Source organism: Cnephaeus nilssonii (genome assembly GCF_951640355.1).
Source record: "Cnephaeus nilssonii genome assembly, chromosome: 17".
NCBI classification, from domain to species: Eukaryota; Metazoa; Chordata; class Mammalia; order Chiroptera; family Vespertilionidae; genus Cnephaeus; species Cnephaeus nilssonii.
Window position 1 is genome coordinate 14,712,086 of NC_137088.1, and position 17,974 is coordinate 14,730,059.

At 37.8% G+C, this 17,974-nt stretch overlaps 1 protein-coding gene across 9 annotated transcripts in view; it reads right to left on the reverse strand.

The window, feature by feature from the left end:
• RBMS3 (RNA binding motif single stranded interacting protein 3) overlaps positions 1 to 17,974 on the reverse strand; it is a gene marked incomplete at its 3' end in the record, with an annotated part of 632,486 nt that overhangs the window by 103,437 nt on the left and 511,075 nt on the right. For 6 of the 9 annotated variants that reach the window (XM_079795310.1, XM_079795312.1, XM_079795309.1 and 3 more), the window contains exons 9-10: positions 11,363 to 11,459; positions 9,040 to 9,090 (exon numbers count right to left, since the gene is read on the reverse strand). In XM_079795310.1, coding sequence (XP_079651436.1) covers positions 9,040 to 9,090; positions 11,363 to 11,459 — 148 coding nt within the window. The remainder of the gene's footprint in view (positions 1 to 9,039; positions 9,091 to 11,362; positions 11,460 to 17,974) is intronic. The other 3 variants (XM_079795314.1, XM_079795316.1, XM_079795315.1) reach the window with 1 other exon arrangement.

Sequence of the window (17,974 nt, forward strand, 5' to 3'; positions counted from 1 at the left end):
ATGATGAGAGGCGGGAAGGCGGCTCTGGCCTGAGTGAAGGTAGGAAGGTGGTGCCAGCAGCCAGGGGAAGGAAGGCCTATACTTGCATGAATCTTCATTCATTGGGCCTCTAATATATATATATATATATATATATATATATATATATATATATATATATATAACCCTAGAGTCCACCAAAAAACTGATAGAACCAATAAACAAATTCAGTCAAGTTGCAGGATACAGACTCAATATGCAAACTTTAATTATATTTACATATACTGTGTTTATATTAACTATCAGAAATAGAAATTAAGAAAACAATGCCACTTATAGTTTTATCAAAAAAAATAAATAACATATGCATATATATACATAAACAGGGATAAAAAAATTGAGGAAGGCACAAATAAAGAGGAAGCTATCCTGTGCTCATGGATTGGAAGAAATTAATATTGTTAAAATAACCATACTACCCAAAGGAATCCACGTATTCAATGTAATCCCTATCAAAATTTCTATGGCACTTTTCACAGAAATAGAAAAAGCAATCCTAAAATTTGTATGGAGCCAAAAAAGCCCCTAAATAGTCAAAGCAATCTTGAAAAAGAACATAGTTGGAGCCATATACTCCCTGATTTCAAACTATACTACAAAGCTATAGTAATCAAAATAATATGGTATTGGCATTAAAGCAGACATAGAGATGAATGAAACAGAATAAAGAGACCAGGAAATAAACCCACAAATATATGATCAATTAATTTAAAACAAAGGATATAAGAATATTCAATAAACAGATAGGGAAACTGGATAATCACATGAAAAGAATGAAACCAAATCTCTATCTTTTACTGGACACAAAAATAAACTCAAAATGAATTAAAGACTTAAACATTAGACCTGCAACTGCAAAACTCTTAGAAGAAAACATAAGGAGTAAACTTGACATTGGTCTTGGCAATGATTTTTTTGGATTTGACACCAAAAAAACAAACAAACAAACAAACAAAAAAACCCAGAAAAAACAAACAAACCAACAACAACAGTAAAAACCCCAAAGGCAACAGAAGCATAATAAACAAATGGGACTACACCAAACTAATAAGCCTCTGCATAGCAAAGGAAACCATCAACAAAATTAAAAGACAACTCATTAAGTGAGAGAAAATATTTTCAAGTTATATATCTTATAAGGGGTTAATATCCGAAGTATATAAAGAAGTCATACCACTTAATAGCAAAAACAAACACACAAAACAAAACAAAAAAACACAACAAAAAACCAAAACCCAATTTGATTTTTAAAATGGTCAGAGAAATTAAATAGGCATTTTCCCAAAGACATAAAAATGGCCAATAGGTACATGAAAAGGTGCTCAACATCATTAATCAGTGGTGTAAATGCAAATCAAAACTGCAGTGAGATATCACATCACACCAGGAGAATGGCTATTATCAAAAAGTCAAGAGATAACAAGTATTGACAAGGGTGTGGAGAAAGAAAACCCTTGTGCAATGTTGATGGGGATGTGAATTGATGCAGCCACTATGGAAAACAGTGTGAAGGTTCCTCAAAAAATTAAAAATATAACCACCATATGATCCAGGATCCTATTTCTGGGTTTATATACAAGGAAATGAAGACAGGATTCCAAAGTGATATATATAAATAAATATAATGGATCTATTATTCAGCCAAAAGAAAGAGGAAAATCCTGCCATTTGTGATGACATGGATGGACTTTAAAGGCATTATGCTAAGTGAAATAAGTTTGGCAGAGAAAGACAAATACTGCATGGTATCACTTATATGTGGAAACTAAAATGAATGAATACATAAATACATAAATTCAAACTCATAGAAACAGAGAGTAGAAAAGTGGTTGCCAGGTGTTGGGGACTGGGAAAGAGAAATAGGGAGAAGTTGGTAAAAGGATACCAATTTTCAGCTATAAGATTAGTAAGATCTGAGTATCTAATGTAAATTATGGTGACTATAGTTGTAAACACTGTATTATATATTTGAAATTTGCTAAAAGTGTAGAATTGAATGGGCTCTCTCTCTCTCTCTCTCTCTCTCCCACTCACACATACATACAAACACAGACACAAAGTAAGTGAAATGATGGATGTACTAATTACCTACATGGTGGGAATTCTTTCACAATGTATCCAATCACAATGATGTACACTTAAGTATCTGACATTTTTATTTGTCAATTATGCCTCAATAAAGTTAGAAAAATCATGAGTAAATGCAAAGACATTTTCTCTTAGAAAAATTGAATGCTGTAAATGTCATATTCTTAAGTTTATCACAAGTTAATATATAAATTCAAAGTGATCCCAATAAAAATTTTACTGGAGTTTTTTTTAACTTCACAGCTACTACTAAAGTTATTCTGGAAATTTGAAATAGGTAGAATTATTGAGAAAGAAAACATAGCTAGAAAATTACTGAGAAATAAGAAAACAGCAATATTGGGACAAGTCCTGTCCACACATATGGTATTACAATAGCAGAGTAATGATAAAAAATAGATCAACATAATAGAATACAGTGAAAAAAATACAACCAAAGATATAAAGAGATTTATTCTATGAAAAATTTGGCATAAAATTTTATATCAGTGGAAAAACATAGATGATGTATATGGTACAAGTTGTTTATGATAATCCATAACTCATTTGGGGAGGAGAGTTGGATCATACTCTCATCCCATAATACAAATAAACTCCTCAAGAGAAACAAAAATTTAAAATAAAATATACTATGAACACAATAATAAAACATATGATGCATTGTTGTATGTCAATTACATCTCAATTTTTAAAACTTTACTGAACTTAAAACAGAAAAGCAACAACAATAAAAACCGCCAAACAAACAAAACCATATGGTGTTTTAAATCATTGTAGTTAATAAGGTATTTTGCATGGAGTCCAGATGTTCTAAAGTAGGGACTGGCAAAATAGAGTTTAGGAGCCAAATGTGGCCCTCATCTGTTTCTGTAAATAAAGTTTTATTGGAACTCAGCCATGCCTATTTATTTATGCATTATCTATGGCTGCTTTCACACTACAGCCACAAAAATGCCTAGGTGTGACAGAGAGACCATATGGGTCACAAAACTGAAAATATTTGTGGTTTGGCTCCTTACAGAAAAGGGTTCTTGACCTTGCTCTAAAGGGAACAACTGGCAAATACTAAGTATATTCTAAATATTGAAGTTCTGTATGATGAACACTATAAAATTAAATTCAAAGCAAACTAAGAAAATATCTAGATTGTCCATGACAATGTTAACTTACTAATTGTAATAAGATCTTTTAAAAAATAAGAGGAGCTCAATATCCTAGAAGATAAAAGAGCAAACTAAAGGAACTTGGAGCTCAGAGAAAAAGAAAAAAAAAATCAGTCAATAGACATATAAAAAGCAACTTAAGTCTTCTAGGACTCAGAGAAATAAAAATAACCTGTTTTTAATCTTAAAGAGTCTAACCAACATTAATACGATACCATTCACTATGTATCACATTAACTGGGTATGTGAAACTTGAGATTACACAGTGTTAATTGAGGTCACAGGGAAGCAAATACTCTCACTCGTAGTGCAAGTTGACAATAATGTATAACAAATTTAAAGCGCACATACCTTTTATACTATCAATTTATCCTATATTTTCTCATAAGTGCTCCATATTAATCTTGAGTTTATTGAGCAATTACTAGAAGCAACTTAATGACTATGACTAGGAAATTGATTAAATTCCTTTTGGTGCATTTATATAACTGCATAGTATGAAATTTTTAAAAAATGACATAGGCCTATATGTAAATCATGTAATGGCATTCAGGACATTCTATTACATTGTAATACAATATCTATATATTAATCTTGTATATATCCAGATGCATACATATCCTTTCATAGCCATACAAAAACTGGATGGTGACATACAGATTTGTTGCCAAGTTTACTTCTGGAGGGTAGCACTGATGAATAGAAAGTCCTTTGTGCTCTATGCACTTTTGAGTGATGAACCTGGATCTTCATTGTTTAAAGTATTTTTTTCTAAAGTCACTTTAGATTATTTTTGAAAACTTATTGCAAAATTTGGAAGCCACATTTAACAACGGCAAAGCCAGCACTGTTGTTTTTGTGTTTGTTTGTTTGTTTGTTTGTTTACAGTAGTTAAGATGTCTAGGAGACTTTCTGTGGAAATGATTTGTTCAAGTTCGCTTTATCCCACCTTAAAAAGAGGTGATACTCAAAAGAAGCTGCTCCTCCTAAGTTTATGCTCACTCATTTGAATTATCTTCTGTTACTACGATGGTACATATGGGTTAGAGTTGATATCGTTTTGTTTTTGCTGCGTACTTAAAAAAAACACAACCTGGCCTGGAGATATGTTTTCCTGGTTAACTACTTAGATAGCAAAAGCATTGACTTTGATAATGACAGTATGAGGGTTAGGATTTTTGCTCAGCTCATGTGTTGGTGTAAAAGGATAGTATCAAAAACTTTGCTTTCTGAAAAGAATTCTAAGGATTTAAATATTCTTTTCCAAATTTGGTGATGTGTTTTTATAGAACATACACCTGCCAATTTGGGTGATATAACCTCTAAAATTAAGCCTCAGGTCTTACTAGTTTGCAGGGGAAAATGACCAAAAATCAAGTATTCTGGAGCTTCCTTGCACAGCCTTGTTGTAGAGTTTGTATTTACTCTTTAGCTGTAAACTTATGGTTTATTAAAAATCATTATTTAGCCATGCAGAGCAACAAATCATGCAATGATTCAATGAGGGCATCCAGAATTTCTTACAATGCTGTAATTAGATAACCAATTTGAAATTGAGTAACAATGAAAGCTGACCTTTCTCCTTAAGATGAAGTAATGCTGCCCAGGTGAAGAACAGAAGATTTATGACTCACGTGAACCTAAATAAAATTTTAAAAGATGGATCCATGCTCCTTCTTGGGAACTCTCATCTTTTCTCCTTGTCAGCACAGCTTTAACAAAATATCCGATGTATTGCAACACAGGAATTTCAATTGTGAATCCATATGAGATTCCACTGTGGCATGCTGCTATGCAGAGCAGATACTGGGTGCAATCCATCATCTATTAAAATTCTGTCAGTGTAAGAGTATAGTACAGAATCCTGCTCGGAGAAGCAGGGACAAATAGCTGATGGCGTTGACAAAGTCAGCATTTTTAGTTCCTTGCAGCAAAAAGCAAATTCCTAATTGCCTCTAACAGTGCTCTCTCCTCAGTGTCTGCTCAGGTGAAATTCAACAAAGTGCAAACAGAAACACTCTTGCTGCCCTAAGTGGGGTCTGACAACTTTCCACAGGACCTGATCAGAGGCCAGTAACTGACAGAGAACTTGTTTTCTTGCACCAACACCAGTGTGACAGTTGTAATGCAGCCAAGGAGACTTGTCCCCTCTTTCACAAACGTAAAAAGCCTCTCAGCATCTTATTGCTAAAAGAACATTACATGCAACTTAGAAAATTCAGTCTCCAAAGAAGGAAACTTAAATGGCAAACTTCAGTTCTATGCTATGCTTTCTATTCTCCTCTCATCCCTGTACTGCCTACCCCTCTCCTTCTTTACATCATTTTATTTCTCCCTTACAGAGGTTGCTACTCCTTTTTGGCCCTGACGAAGACCAGAGGCACAGTGCTCTGCTTTAAAACTTTCCGCAAGCACCCAGAAACCTGGTTAAGATCTCAGAGTCCTTCGAGTCCAGACTAAACAAGAACCTGCAAGGCTTCGGGCTCCAATGAGGAAGTCGCATTCCTAGTGATGGCGGGAAAATATGCCTGTAACACTTAGCGCTTATACATGAGATTTTTCTCAGAACAGTGGAAGAGAAAATGTAAGAGAAGAGAAAAGCTGGAAGCGAATCTGAATTAGGGCAACATATTTGAGAGCTGTTGATACTGACACTTTGAATATATTGGTAGATTTCAAGAGGTACTCAATGGGCCTTTTTGGGGAAAAAAAATCGTCACCTGAGGATATGTATTTTCCATTGATCTTTAGGGAGAGAGAGTGGAACGGAGGGAAGGAGAGAGAAATATCGATGCAGGAGAGACACATTGACTGGTTGCCTCCTGCACACACCCAACTGGGGTGGGGATTAAACCTGCAACCGAGGTACGTGCTCTTGACTTGGAATTGAACCTGAGACCTTTGGTCCAAGGGCTGATGCTCTAACCACTGAGCAACCAGCCAGGGGTCAATGGGCCTTTTTAATTTAATTTTATTTTTATTGATTTCAGAGAGAAAGGGAGAGGGAGAGAGAGATAGAGACATCAATGATGAGAGAGAATCATTGGTTGGCTGTCTCCTGCACACCCCTACTGGGGATCGAGCCTGCAACCCGGGCATGTGCCCTTGACCAGAATCAAACCTGGGACCCTTCAGTCCACAGGCCGACGCTCTATCCACTGAGCCAAACCAGCTAGTGCCATGGGCCTTTTTTTAAAGTGTCAGGTGTTGAATGGTTCAGTAAGTTAATGAAGTTCCAATCTAAGCAATTTGTCTTCTGTATAACCACAGAGGTTGTCTCCACCAAACTCATTAGTAAAGTAAATACCTAGTATGAATGTGGTAGAAATAGGTGATCATAGTGTATTCTTAATTTTATTTCTAGACTAATACTCATTTTGTTTAATTGGGCTAATCTAAGGCATAATGTGCAGTCTATTCATATAAATAAATAGATTTTTAGATTCAGGTATTTTGTTTCATTGCCTTAGGTTGCTTAAGCACTTTTGTACTTTGGTATCATAGAGTGATTAACTTAACACTCACTTTGATGATCAAGCTACGACCAGTTGGACGATTTATACAATCTAGACAACCAGCAAGACTGTTGCTGGGCAAATATTGTGGTATAAACTCTATGTTTCCATGACAATGTTCAGCCCATTTTTCCATGTTAAAGACAACAAAGTCGTGGGTGGCCCAGCCACTCCTTTTTCTAGGAATCTGCCCCAGCCACAGACATTACATTTTAAACCAAGTAACCTAAGCTCAAACATGATGCACAGTCTGGTCATGGGGAGTGATAAGATATCACTGATCCATAGCAAGACAGATCCAAGGGGGCGAATGAACAAATGAACAAACGAACACACACACACACACACACACACACACCCTGATTGCTAGAGTAAGATGCATAAGAAATTAACGCATTCAAAAATGGGGCTGAAGCTATGCTGGGGTGAAGAGGTGGTAATGAAAAATTTCTAAGGTCCTGAGTGATAGTTGAAATAGACACATACAAACATCTTCTCTTCTCCTCACAGCTCTAGAAATACTGTAAAGTCTCACATACTTTGACATCTGGCAAAATATTCAGATTTTCTTGCCAGATGTGCATTCCTTTTGGCCACAGTGAGATGATACTTAACCTCAGTGTGAGGACTAAGCTAGCATTAGTGCTCTATAGATGCACACACTATTTTTTTTTAGAAGGTAGTTGTTTCCTTCTCAAAAGTCTACTCTTTAGAACTTGGCAGGACATCTTCTCTTTTCCTGTGTTGGCTCGGTCTGTACTATACATTGGTTTGGCAGCATATATTGAATTCTACCTCAAGACTTGGACAGAAAAGTGTATCTTGGATTCATTGTATGTTGGTAGGATTTATAGAACTTAGGCCAGATGAACTCAGGAAGCCCTCAAGGCGTGGAAATAAGAGCAAAGACAAAGATTTGCAAAATATGGTCTAAAAGTTCTGCTGTAGTAGGCTACGTATATTTTATCCTTTACATAAAAAACAAACAAACCAAACTATCAAAACATTAGGAGCAACATGGAATGTTCCTTATTTTTAAAAAGTGGAGGACGTTCAAGTATGAAAACCAGGTGCTGTGATCCTTTGAGTCCAGGAAATGGATGCCTGTGCATTTAGCTTCCTGGTCCTTAATATGTGCTACCTTACTCATATTTAACTTAATTTGTAAAAGAGTTAAAAATAGCATTGCTTCTTCTTTGTACAACATATAGATCTAATAATAATAAGGATAATGGTAATAGTAATATATACCATGTCATACTTAAAACGTTATTTTCACATATGCTCTTATTTGATTCTCCCCCACACCCTGCCAAGTACAGTGGCAGGTAAGGAAACAAAGGCACAAAGGTGGGCCTACCCAGGAGAGTATGCCAGAGACCGTGTCACACAGCTCTCAGTCTCGGGCTCCTCCCCTACCTCATACTCTCATGAGTGTATTGCTATCGAAATCTATCTTGCACTTCTATAGAGCTAGAAAACCTGGGAGAACTAGACAAAGACAAATGAAAACATTAGCCTTCAGTCTAGATTCTAATGGAATATGTAATATTTTTCACTTGGGACTGATGTAGTATTGTTCCACAAAATGGAAAATCTAGCAAGTAGATAATAGAGTTTGGATATTTTTTGGAAGATAACTTTCCACAAAAAAGAAGAGAAGGCCTCTAGTTAGTTAACATAAAAATTACCTAGCAACATCGCTATCTATCTATATATTTCCATCTAGTAATAGACAACTAACTTCCTATTTTAAATATATTGCTTTGAGTTAACACTTGGCCGTGATACTGAAACTCACTCCCAAAGCACACCAAATTGCATTTGAAGAAAACAAAGCATTACAGGAGAAGGAGAAGGAAAACAGGCTTTTTTTCCAATAATGGATTTACTTGTTTAGAGCTCAGAGTTCCTGCATGAAGTAGAAATTCCCTATTCATAACAAATAGTAGACATCAATTTTTGAGATTGACTGTTATGACTGATACTTCCTCCAAGCAAGTTTATCTCTCTATCTCTATCTCTATCTCTATCTCTACCTCTATCTCTATCTCTATCTCTATCTAATGTATATGCTTTTGTAGAATTTCAGGAACAGCTTTTATCTGGAAAATATGGCTGCCTGAAAGAGGTATAAAATATAACAAAAATTTTACCCCAAAGCTTCTATGCATTACAAAAGCTTGCACTTGGATAATAGAAATATTTAGCCTCAGGTGACTGAGAACACTTACTGTTGGTTGCATAACGTATGGCGGATGAGGCATCCATGAAGTACTCTGGACCTATGCATCAAACAGCATTTATTAGCACAAAGCAATCACAGAGAGAACTTGGTTCTTGCATTCAGTGGAGTCACACTAGATCATAAAAAAAGTGGAGTCCATCTGATTTTACAGCTAATTAGTGCTCAAAACTAAGGATAGAAAGCACATTCTTGTACCTGATTCATTTGGTCCCTGATACATGATAAAATGTAAAGCAAATTCCTACTTCATTGGAGCTGGCTGCAGTGCCCACATGGACCAGGCTGGGACCTGGAGCATATTTTGAGGATGGTGTTAGCGACTAAAGTATCAGGCAGCCTCCGGGACCTCCTATTTAGAGGTCAACTCCCAGGGATACCCAGGCAAATACTAAGGAAGCAAGTGTTTATGCTAAGACTTCCTTTTTTCCCCCTGACATTTGTTTGAACTTCAAATTCTCAAGTGATTCTCATTTTGGAAATAAGTCCAAGTGGTAAAAGTTGGGGTAAGAGTTAAATAGATCAACCAAAAATTGGGGAAAACGCTCTGGGATAAACCCAAGTTAAGCAAGTTTGTAATTTTTTTCTTTCGTAGTAACTGGTATGTAAATAAAAATGAGTATTTGAGCCAACTGTTCTGAAATGGGCCTTGTCAGCCAAATGCGAACGTCAACTTGAAGAGCTGTTTGTCACATAAAGAACCTTAAAGATTTTGTTTTCAGTATACTCACACAAGCAAAATTGCCAATGCCATTTAGATTAAAAAAAAAAAAAAAGGACAAAGTGTTGAAAGGCAAGAATCAACAACATAGGAAATTGCTCTAATTCCTTTTATGAGAAAAGAGAGCTGGGGTTAAATTCCACTTAGGAGCCCTCCCAAGTAAAGTCACTTTTCTGTGGATGTTTTATTCATGTCACCAAAGTGCTCCACACTGGGGCTCAATGGGTGGTCTTGGCTGAAACAGAGGCCAAGATTAGGGGGGGGGGGAAGGTTAAAAAAAAGCCCCCAATACACATTACAACCAGGCAGGCCTGCGTGAGGAACAAAAAGGGAACAGCACCTGCACAGAGCCTCAGGGGTCCCAGGGAAAGGCAATTAGGAAATCAGCCATTCAGAGACCCGCGGATGCAATCCACACGAAAGTCTATTCTGTTCGCCCACCAACGTGTATGAAGAATCTAAGTGCAGGAAATGAATGAAAATGAACTGCGTCAGGGGGGGGGATCCGCTAAGGAAAAATGTGCATAGTCTCAAGTTTGATGCTCTGACAGCTGGGGCATCCTGAGATGAAGTATGTAGTGGCTGAATAAGGTGACGCTTAACTGAATTAGTAGCCGTCAGCAGCATCAGAGCGTTACCCATTGTAAAACCCCCACCCCCACCCCCACCATCTGCACAATACAGAGAAACACATGGCATGCGTGCTCGTGCACTCTCTCTCGCTCTTTTCTCTTTCTCCAGAGTTTTACAAAATGACACTAGAGACTCTATGTAACATGGATAGCGATTTCTTTTTAGAATTAGAAGAACTGTCTGAGGAACAATATGAGGGAAAGAGAAGCAGAGAGTGGTATCACATCGTGGATAACTCAAAAGAAATAAGATAAGAAGTCGTTTTTAAGGGAGAAGTATGACTATTTCAATCCACCTGTGTACACAGAGTTAACTGGCTACAACATCTGGTTTAAGACACACACCGATTCTCGGGTTTTCTTGTGTTTCAACATGTGGAACCCCTGAGGTCTCCTTTGGGTCATTAGGAACTGAGAACGAAGTCAGAACAGACCGGAGGAATCACTCTTTACCACTTTGATAATCTTTTCTATTTCCTGGGGGGAAATGACTGGACATCAGTCCATGTAGTTTTACATGGATACACAGGACAACTGTGACAAAAAGAGATGACAATGGTAAAACATGCCGGAGAAAGGGCAGGGGATGCGAGAAATGTGCTCTTAGAAAAAACACACTAGGAAGCGTGACAACCAAAATAACAGACAGCAAACAAAATCATTTCTCAGTGGTAAGAAAGATAGCGGTACTAAAGTTGTCTGGGAAGTAGCATAATCATGAAAACTCAGCAGGTGTTCTCTCAGAAGAATGAAAAGCACGGTGGATTTTATTATTCAGTGAAATAGATGCGAACAAGCCCTTGAAAGGGTAGACTAATCGGTGACTTGAGTATTACCACATCAGGACGTGAGTCAAGTGTGCGAGGGCAATTTTTAAAAGTTCTACTGTGTCTTGGCCTCTATGGCCATTATCACTGGCAAGAGAGATCTCTCCTGAGGGGCGGGGAAATCGGACATACCTGGTATGTGGAGACAGGGGAAGCAGCAATGAATGGCGTGATAGATGTCTGTGGAATCATGCGGTTGGTTGCAATACTGTACGGTGAAGAATAAAATCTGCAAACAGAAAACAACAACAAAAGAAGAAGATTCATACAGCTGCCGAATGCCTGGCTGCTCAGCAAATGCTACCAAGCATTTCTAGGGAAGACAGAGTTCCACCCTCACGTTTGCCCACCAACTCGGAACAGGAGCATCTAGGAGGTCTGTTGTATTGGATTCCACTAAGAGAAGTCAAGTCGTTCTGAACAGACGTGACAACTTGGAGTCATCTCATAAAATCGGCCACACAAAATCTCTTATGCCGGGCGAGTGTAACAGTGTGTTTTAACCAACAGGGGGAGAAAAGCAACAGGCACTGTTTTGTTTTGAAAAGGCGATGCCATTTTAAAGCTCTTTGGAAAGAAAGGCAAAATGATAGTACCAAGCTTTCTAAAGGAGGCTGGTGTTACTTAGACACAAATTGCATCTGTATCTTTTCACTGAAGAAACAGAATCGGCTCCAAGAGCTTTGGATAAGTTGTGTGAGGTACGTGATCATACCCTCATGCAAAATCTAAGCTAAATACTTTCTCTGTGAGAAGAGAAGTGGACGATTTGTGTCTAGGTAGAGATTCAGTCATGGTGTTGGTGGAGATTCTGGATGTATGTGATATACTCCTGTAGACTCTGTAAAAAGCATTGAGTTTTCTAGTCCTTCATTGAACAATTGTAGAATGATACTGAGCAAATCAGGACTTCTCAAATCAGAGGAAGATTGTCCTTCCAGGGACCTACTGAAGAACAGATTCTAGACACTGAGATCAGTGACATACCCATCTTTGCTCAGCTGTCACCCTAGAGTCCACAAGGTACCCAATGCTCAAATTCCTCAGCCAGATTTAAAATCATGTTTCCTCCTTCATGTCTCCCTGGTAAGTGAAATGCTGGAGTGGCCAGACTGAGAACAGACAAAACCAGGTTGCCTATGATGGAATATTTCACTGATGGGAAGATATATTGGGAAAATGTGTACCAGTATCAGGGATAATGAAATCAGTATTTTACTTTGCCATACTGTTAGTAAAAGTCAACTACTGCTTTAAATTTTTAAAAAAAGTACTGAGGTTGGACTTTTGGGGACAAAAGCTTCATCACACCTCAGGAGTCCCCGACATTTTAATAGAGAAAATCTCATGGGTTACCTTTCTAAGGATGCATTCCACAAGACCTCACATTAAATAGAGGAAGGCTAGACTTCAAGCAGTAAATTCTTTGAGCTTATATTCTATAAAAGTCTCCAAGCAAGTATTGTGGAACTATAGTGTCAAATTTACTTTACTAACTCGCAATAAGAATTATAACATCATATTATTTTGGTTAAAATATAGCTAAAAACTATACCTTACACATTACATCCTTTCTATTCATACCCACCAGACCTCTAAATTTGTAGTTGTGCAGTTTGAAAAAAATCTATTGACTACATACCTATTAGAATGGATAATTTATAATAAAATGACAATACTAGTGGTAGCAAGCAATCAGAGAAAGTATAACTCTCGTTCATTGCTGGTGGAAATGCAGAATGGTACAGCCATTGTGAAAAACAGGTTGGAAGTTTCTTATAAGTTAAACATGCACATCACATATAATCCAACAACCCCACTGGTAGATATTAACTAAAGATAAATGAAAACATATGTCTGCACAAAATCCTTAATGCAAATGTTTATAGCAGGTTTACTGATACTTCCCAAAGGCTGGAAACAAGCCAAATATCCTTTAACTGAGTCAATAAACAAACTGGTACATCTGTATATTGGACAGCTATTCAGCAATAAAAAGGAAAGAACTACTGATTCATCTAATATGATGAATCTTGAGTGAATTATGCTAAATAAAAGAAGTCAGACTCAAACGACTCAATATTTTATAATTCCATTTTTATCACAATATAGAAAATGCATAACCATAAAGGCAGAAAATAGATCAGTGGATGCCAAAGGCTGGGGTTGGGGGATGGGGTTGACTACAATGACACATGAGGGAGTTTGGGGAAGTGATGTAATTCTTCTATATCTTGATTGTTTGGTGCTTGAATGACTATGTGTTTGCCAGAACTCATTGAATTGTACACTACAAAGAATGAATATATATTCTATGTAAATAATACCTAATAAATCTGATGTTTAAAAGAAGTCAATTACTATGTAAGAAAACATCCACACTTCCATGTTTAAAAAATTTTATTGAGCATATACTATGTGTACCAAAGATGGGGAAGACTCTAAAACATTCCTTAGAGTTTCTCTATTTAAACATTTAAATCGAATCTTATCTGTACATGAATCATTCTAAAACCCTCCAATAGCTTTCCATTGCAATGAGAATAAAAGTTGAATTCCTAGTATTGGCTAGCACCGTGGTCAGCAAACTGCGGCTCGCGAGCCACATGCGGCTCTTTGGCCCCTTGAGTGTGGCTCTTCCACAAAATACCACGGCCTGGGCGAGTCTATTTGGAAGAAGTGGCATTAGAAGAAGTTTAAATTTAAAAAATTTGGCTCTCAAAAGAAATTTCAATCGTACTGTTGATACTTGGCTCTGTTGACTAATGAGTTTGCCGACCACTGGGCTAGCACAATGAATCTACCTCCCTCTCTACTACTTTCTCTTACTCCTCTCCCCCTAGCCCAGTGATGGGCAACCTTTTGAGCTTGGTGTGTCAAACTTCACCAAAAAACTGAGCATAACTCGGGTAGTGTGTCACTTTGAGGAAAAAACATTATTTCGCAAATGTTTCATCCTCAGGAGCAGCAAATGTTTCATCCTTCACGTGCTGACACGCGTGTCATAGGTTCGCCATCACTGCCCTAGCCAATTAGGATCCAACTGTACAAACCTTCTTTTGTCTCATGGTCCTGTCATTCTCACTCCCATCTTGGATAACTGACCTTACAATTCCCTCTACCTAGAATGTTCACTTCCCTAAATCTCCGTTACCTTTAACTCATTATGGGTATCACTCAACTCTCACTTCTTCAGAGAGGCCTGTGCTAAAGTAGTAGCCACCATCTCTGTCCCCATTGTTCTCTATTCCTTTCCTCTTACTGATTCTTTTCATTGCTCTTATCACTATCTGAACTAGTAATTAAAAACCAATTAGATGTATCTTATGGGCTGAATGTGAGTGTCCCTCCAAAATTCATATTGACATCCTAACTCCCAGTGTGGTTATACTTGGAGATGGAGCCTGTAAGGAAGCAATTAAGTTTAAATGAGCTCAAGAGAGAGGGGCCCTGATCTGAAAGGATTAGTGTCCTTATAAGAAAAGACACTACAGCCCTAACCGGTTTGGCTCAGTGGATGGAGTGTCAGCCTGCGGACTCAAGAGTCCCAGGTTTGATTCCGGTCAAGGGCATGTACTGTGGTTGCAGGCACATACCCGGTGGGGAGTGTGCAGGAGGCAGCTGATGGATGTTTCTCTCTCATCGATGTTTCTAGCTCTCTATTCCTCTCCCTTTCTCTGTGGAAAATCAATAAAATATATTTTTTTTTAAAAAAAGAAAAGACACTACAGAGTTCGTTCTCTCTCTCTCTCTCTCTCTCTCTCTCTCTCTCTCTCTCTCTCTCTCTCCCCCACTCCAGTCTCTGTATATCTCTCTCTCTCTCCACACATATGCATGGAGGAAATGCCATGTGAAGGCACAGTGAGAAGGCAGCCATCTACAAGCCAGGAATAGAGTCCTCATCAGAAACAGAATCTGCCAGACCTTGATCTTGGACTTCTAGCCTCCAGAACTGTGAGAAAATAAATTTCTGTTGTTTAGAGCCATCCAATTAATGGTATTTTGTTATGGAAGCCGAGCTGATTAATACAATGCATGCATTGACTATTTTTCCCTCTAGTCTGACAGCTTCAAGAATGTTGAGGACACACTAACTTTGTTGTCTAGAACAGGGACTGAGACAGAGTAGATACATAACTATAGGTTAAATGAACAAATGAATACAGAGCAGCTTGGGAAATCAGTAATGATTACTAGTATAGGACAGGATGGCCGGTGCCAAGATGATGGGAGAATAGGAGATGGGCCCCTAAACCTGTAGGAAACAGGGAGAGAACCCCAAGAAGATAGACCAGCATCACATATTTATAAATGCTTCTTGGAAACTTAACTAATACATGCTTCCTAAGCATGCACAGGTCTTAGTAACTAGGGAAAACAGTCCTTTTCCCACAGAAATCATGGTTTGCATTTAAAAATCTCCTTTAGCTCTTATCTTTAGCAAGTCTTACTTATGAGGCAGTGAACAGAAATATGTATTTTGGGCTCATAATGACATGAGAGGCACCCCACGTGGTGATTAACTTCTATTAAAAACCCAGTTTCAGCCTCTTACGCCAACGAAGTACACTGTGCATCGCATTTTAGTATGGCTGGTTTATTTTGTAAAACGTACCAATCGGAGTATTAAAAAGGAAAGCAATAAGGATTGGATAGACAGGCAGAGTTTACGGAAAATTCTATGGGGAAAAACAGAGGGCAGACACATAAAGAAACCAGCCAAGGAAATTGATACTAACACAGGGAACCCTTGGGGGGTAAATTGAATGCATTTTTATTCTATCTGCTCTAATCCTAGCCATCCAGCAAGAATATTTCACAAGTTCCAAAACTGCTGCTAAAGTCAGAGAGTATATCTTCCCAGAAAATATCCTGGGAAGAAGGAATCAGCACACCGTCTTGATCCCCTAATTCTGGTATTCTAGTAGAAGCTCTTCCCAAGTCCAAACATAAACCAGATGAATGTACAAGAAACCCTTGCTTACACCATCACAAGAGAGGCTGTAACTGCATCTAAGGCTTAGAGATACAGCAGCTAAAAGAAAATACACAGGACCAGGCTCCAAAAAGAAAACTGCAGAATGAGTTTCTCAACCTCCTCACTCTTCTTTCTCAGTCCCTGCCATGTACCTGTCATGATTTAAAATGACTTTCCCATAACCAGCACATTAAAAAAAAAATCCAAATAAAACATCAAGTATAGCTGTTCTGTTCCTGAAGAACAGGAAAGAGAAACCCAACAGAACCTGTTAGCCATAACAACAAAATGAAGGTCATTCTAACCATAATATGATTTTATGGTCTTTGTATCTGCTACATATGCATTCTGCTTTGTAGAATTCTAAGCATAACGTGACTTTATGCTCTTTGTATCTGCTACATATGCATTCTGCTTTGTGAAGGCTAGTAGAGAATACTGGGAATGAATTCTTTAACAAACTAATTTCTTGGGAACAGTTGACTCTCTTACGAGATATTTCTTGGCTAAAATTCACATAACATTTTGTGTATGACAAGCATTCCTTTTATACTGTGCCCAGTGGTTCTAATTTGGAAGTGATTTTGCTCCCCAGGGGACGCTTGGCAGGATCTAGAGACATTTTTGGTTGTCACAACTAGGTTGGGAGGGGGAGGCTGCTACTGGCGCCTAATATGTAGAGGTCTGCAGTGCTGCTAAACATCCTACTAGGCACAGGGCAGCTCCCACATGACCACTTATCTGATCACAATGTCAATCGTGCTGAGGCTGAGAAACCCTGCTTAGGAATAAGAACGAGTTACTTCCAGAGAGGTTTCACATGAACAAAATACCAGATGCCAAAGTGGCTCAAAGAAGGTAACTAAGTACGATCTGTCTGTCTGTCTATGGAACTCTAAGCTGGGGCATTCAAAAATGGAATATTTTTAAAGGAATGCAAAGAGTTACTTGGTTCCCTGGCATTTAAGGCAAGGGGCCTCTACAAGTTCCAGAAAATGCAAGTCACTAATAGGACATTATCCTGTCTGCAGGAAAGTCATCTTCAGGGGATTTGGCAGTCAGTAGGAATATGGGGAAATCTTAGTGCACTGACAATAAAAGTAACATGAATATATCAATAACTCCAGGGTAGAATGTCTTTTACAGTAGAAAAATCACACCAAATCCTATTTGCACACTGAAATAAACAGCACTGGCTTGTCTTTTCTGTCTACAGGCAATACTGTTAGAACCGCAAATACTGTCCTCAGGGTAATACTGTAGCATAAGATTAATAAGTTATTGGTCATTTTTACTGTAATGCCAATGTACCCTTCACATTTGATTTCTGTGCTAGTGTAATAAGATAAGGTTTCTGCATCACTTAATATCAAATGCCCATATAAAATAGCCGGCAAACCAATGCTATAGAACACAGTATTTCCCATATCTCTCCCAAGAATGCATTTTATTCAAGTAAGATGATCCAAGAGCCCTAATAAAAAGGCACAGGGAGGATGAGATTTTGAATAGAGGGATGGATCATTTCCCACCTCCCACACTCATATGTGAAAGTGATAGAATTTGATACAGGACTGCTAAAAAAGCAAGAGGGCAACAGTAATAACAAATTATGGCGTTATACTGAATAGCTTTGAAAAAGCAGGAACTTTTTTATTATTATTATTATTATTATTATTATTATTATTCTCTTATGTTCACCTCTGAAAAAAACATACTATGGTTTTTACTTTTCCATTGTGACCCAGACACTTCTTCACTATAAC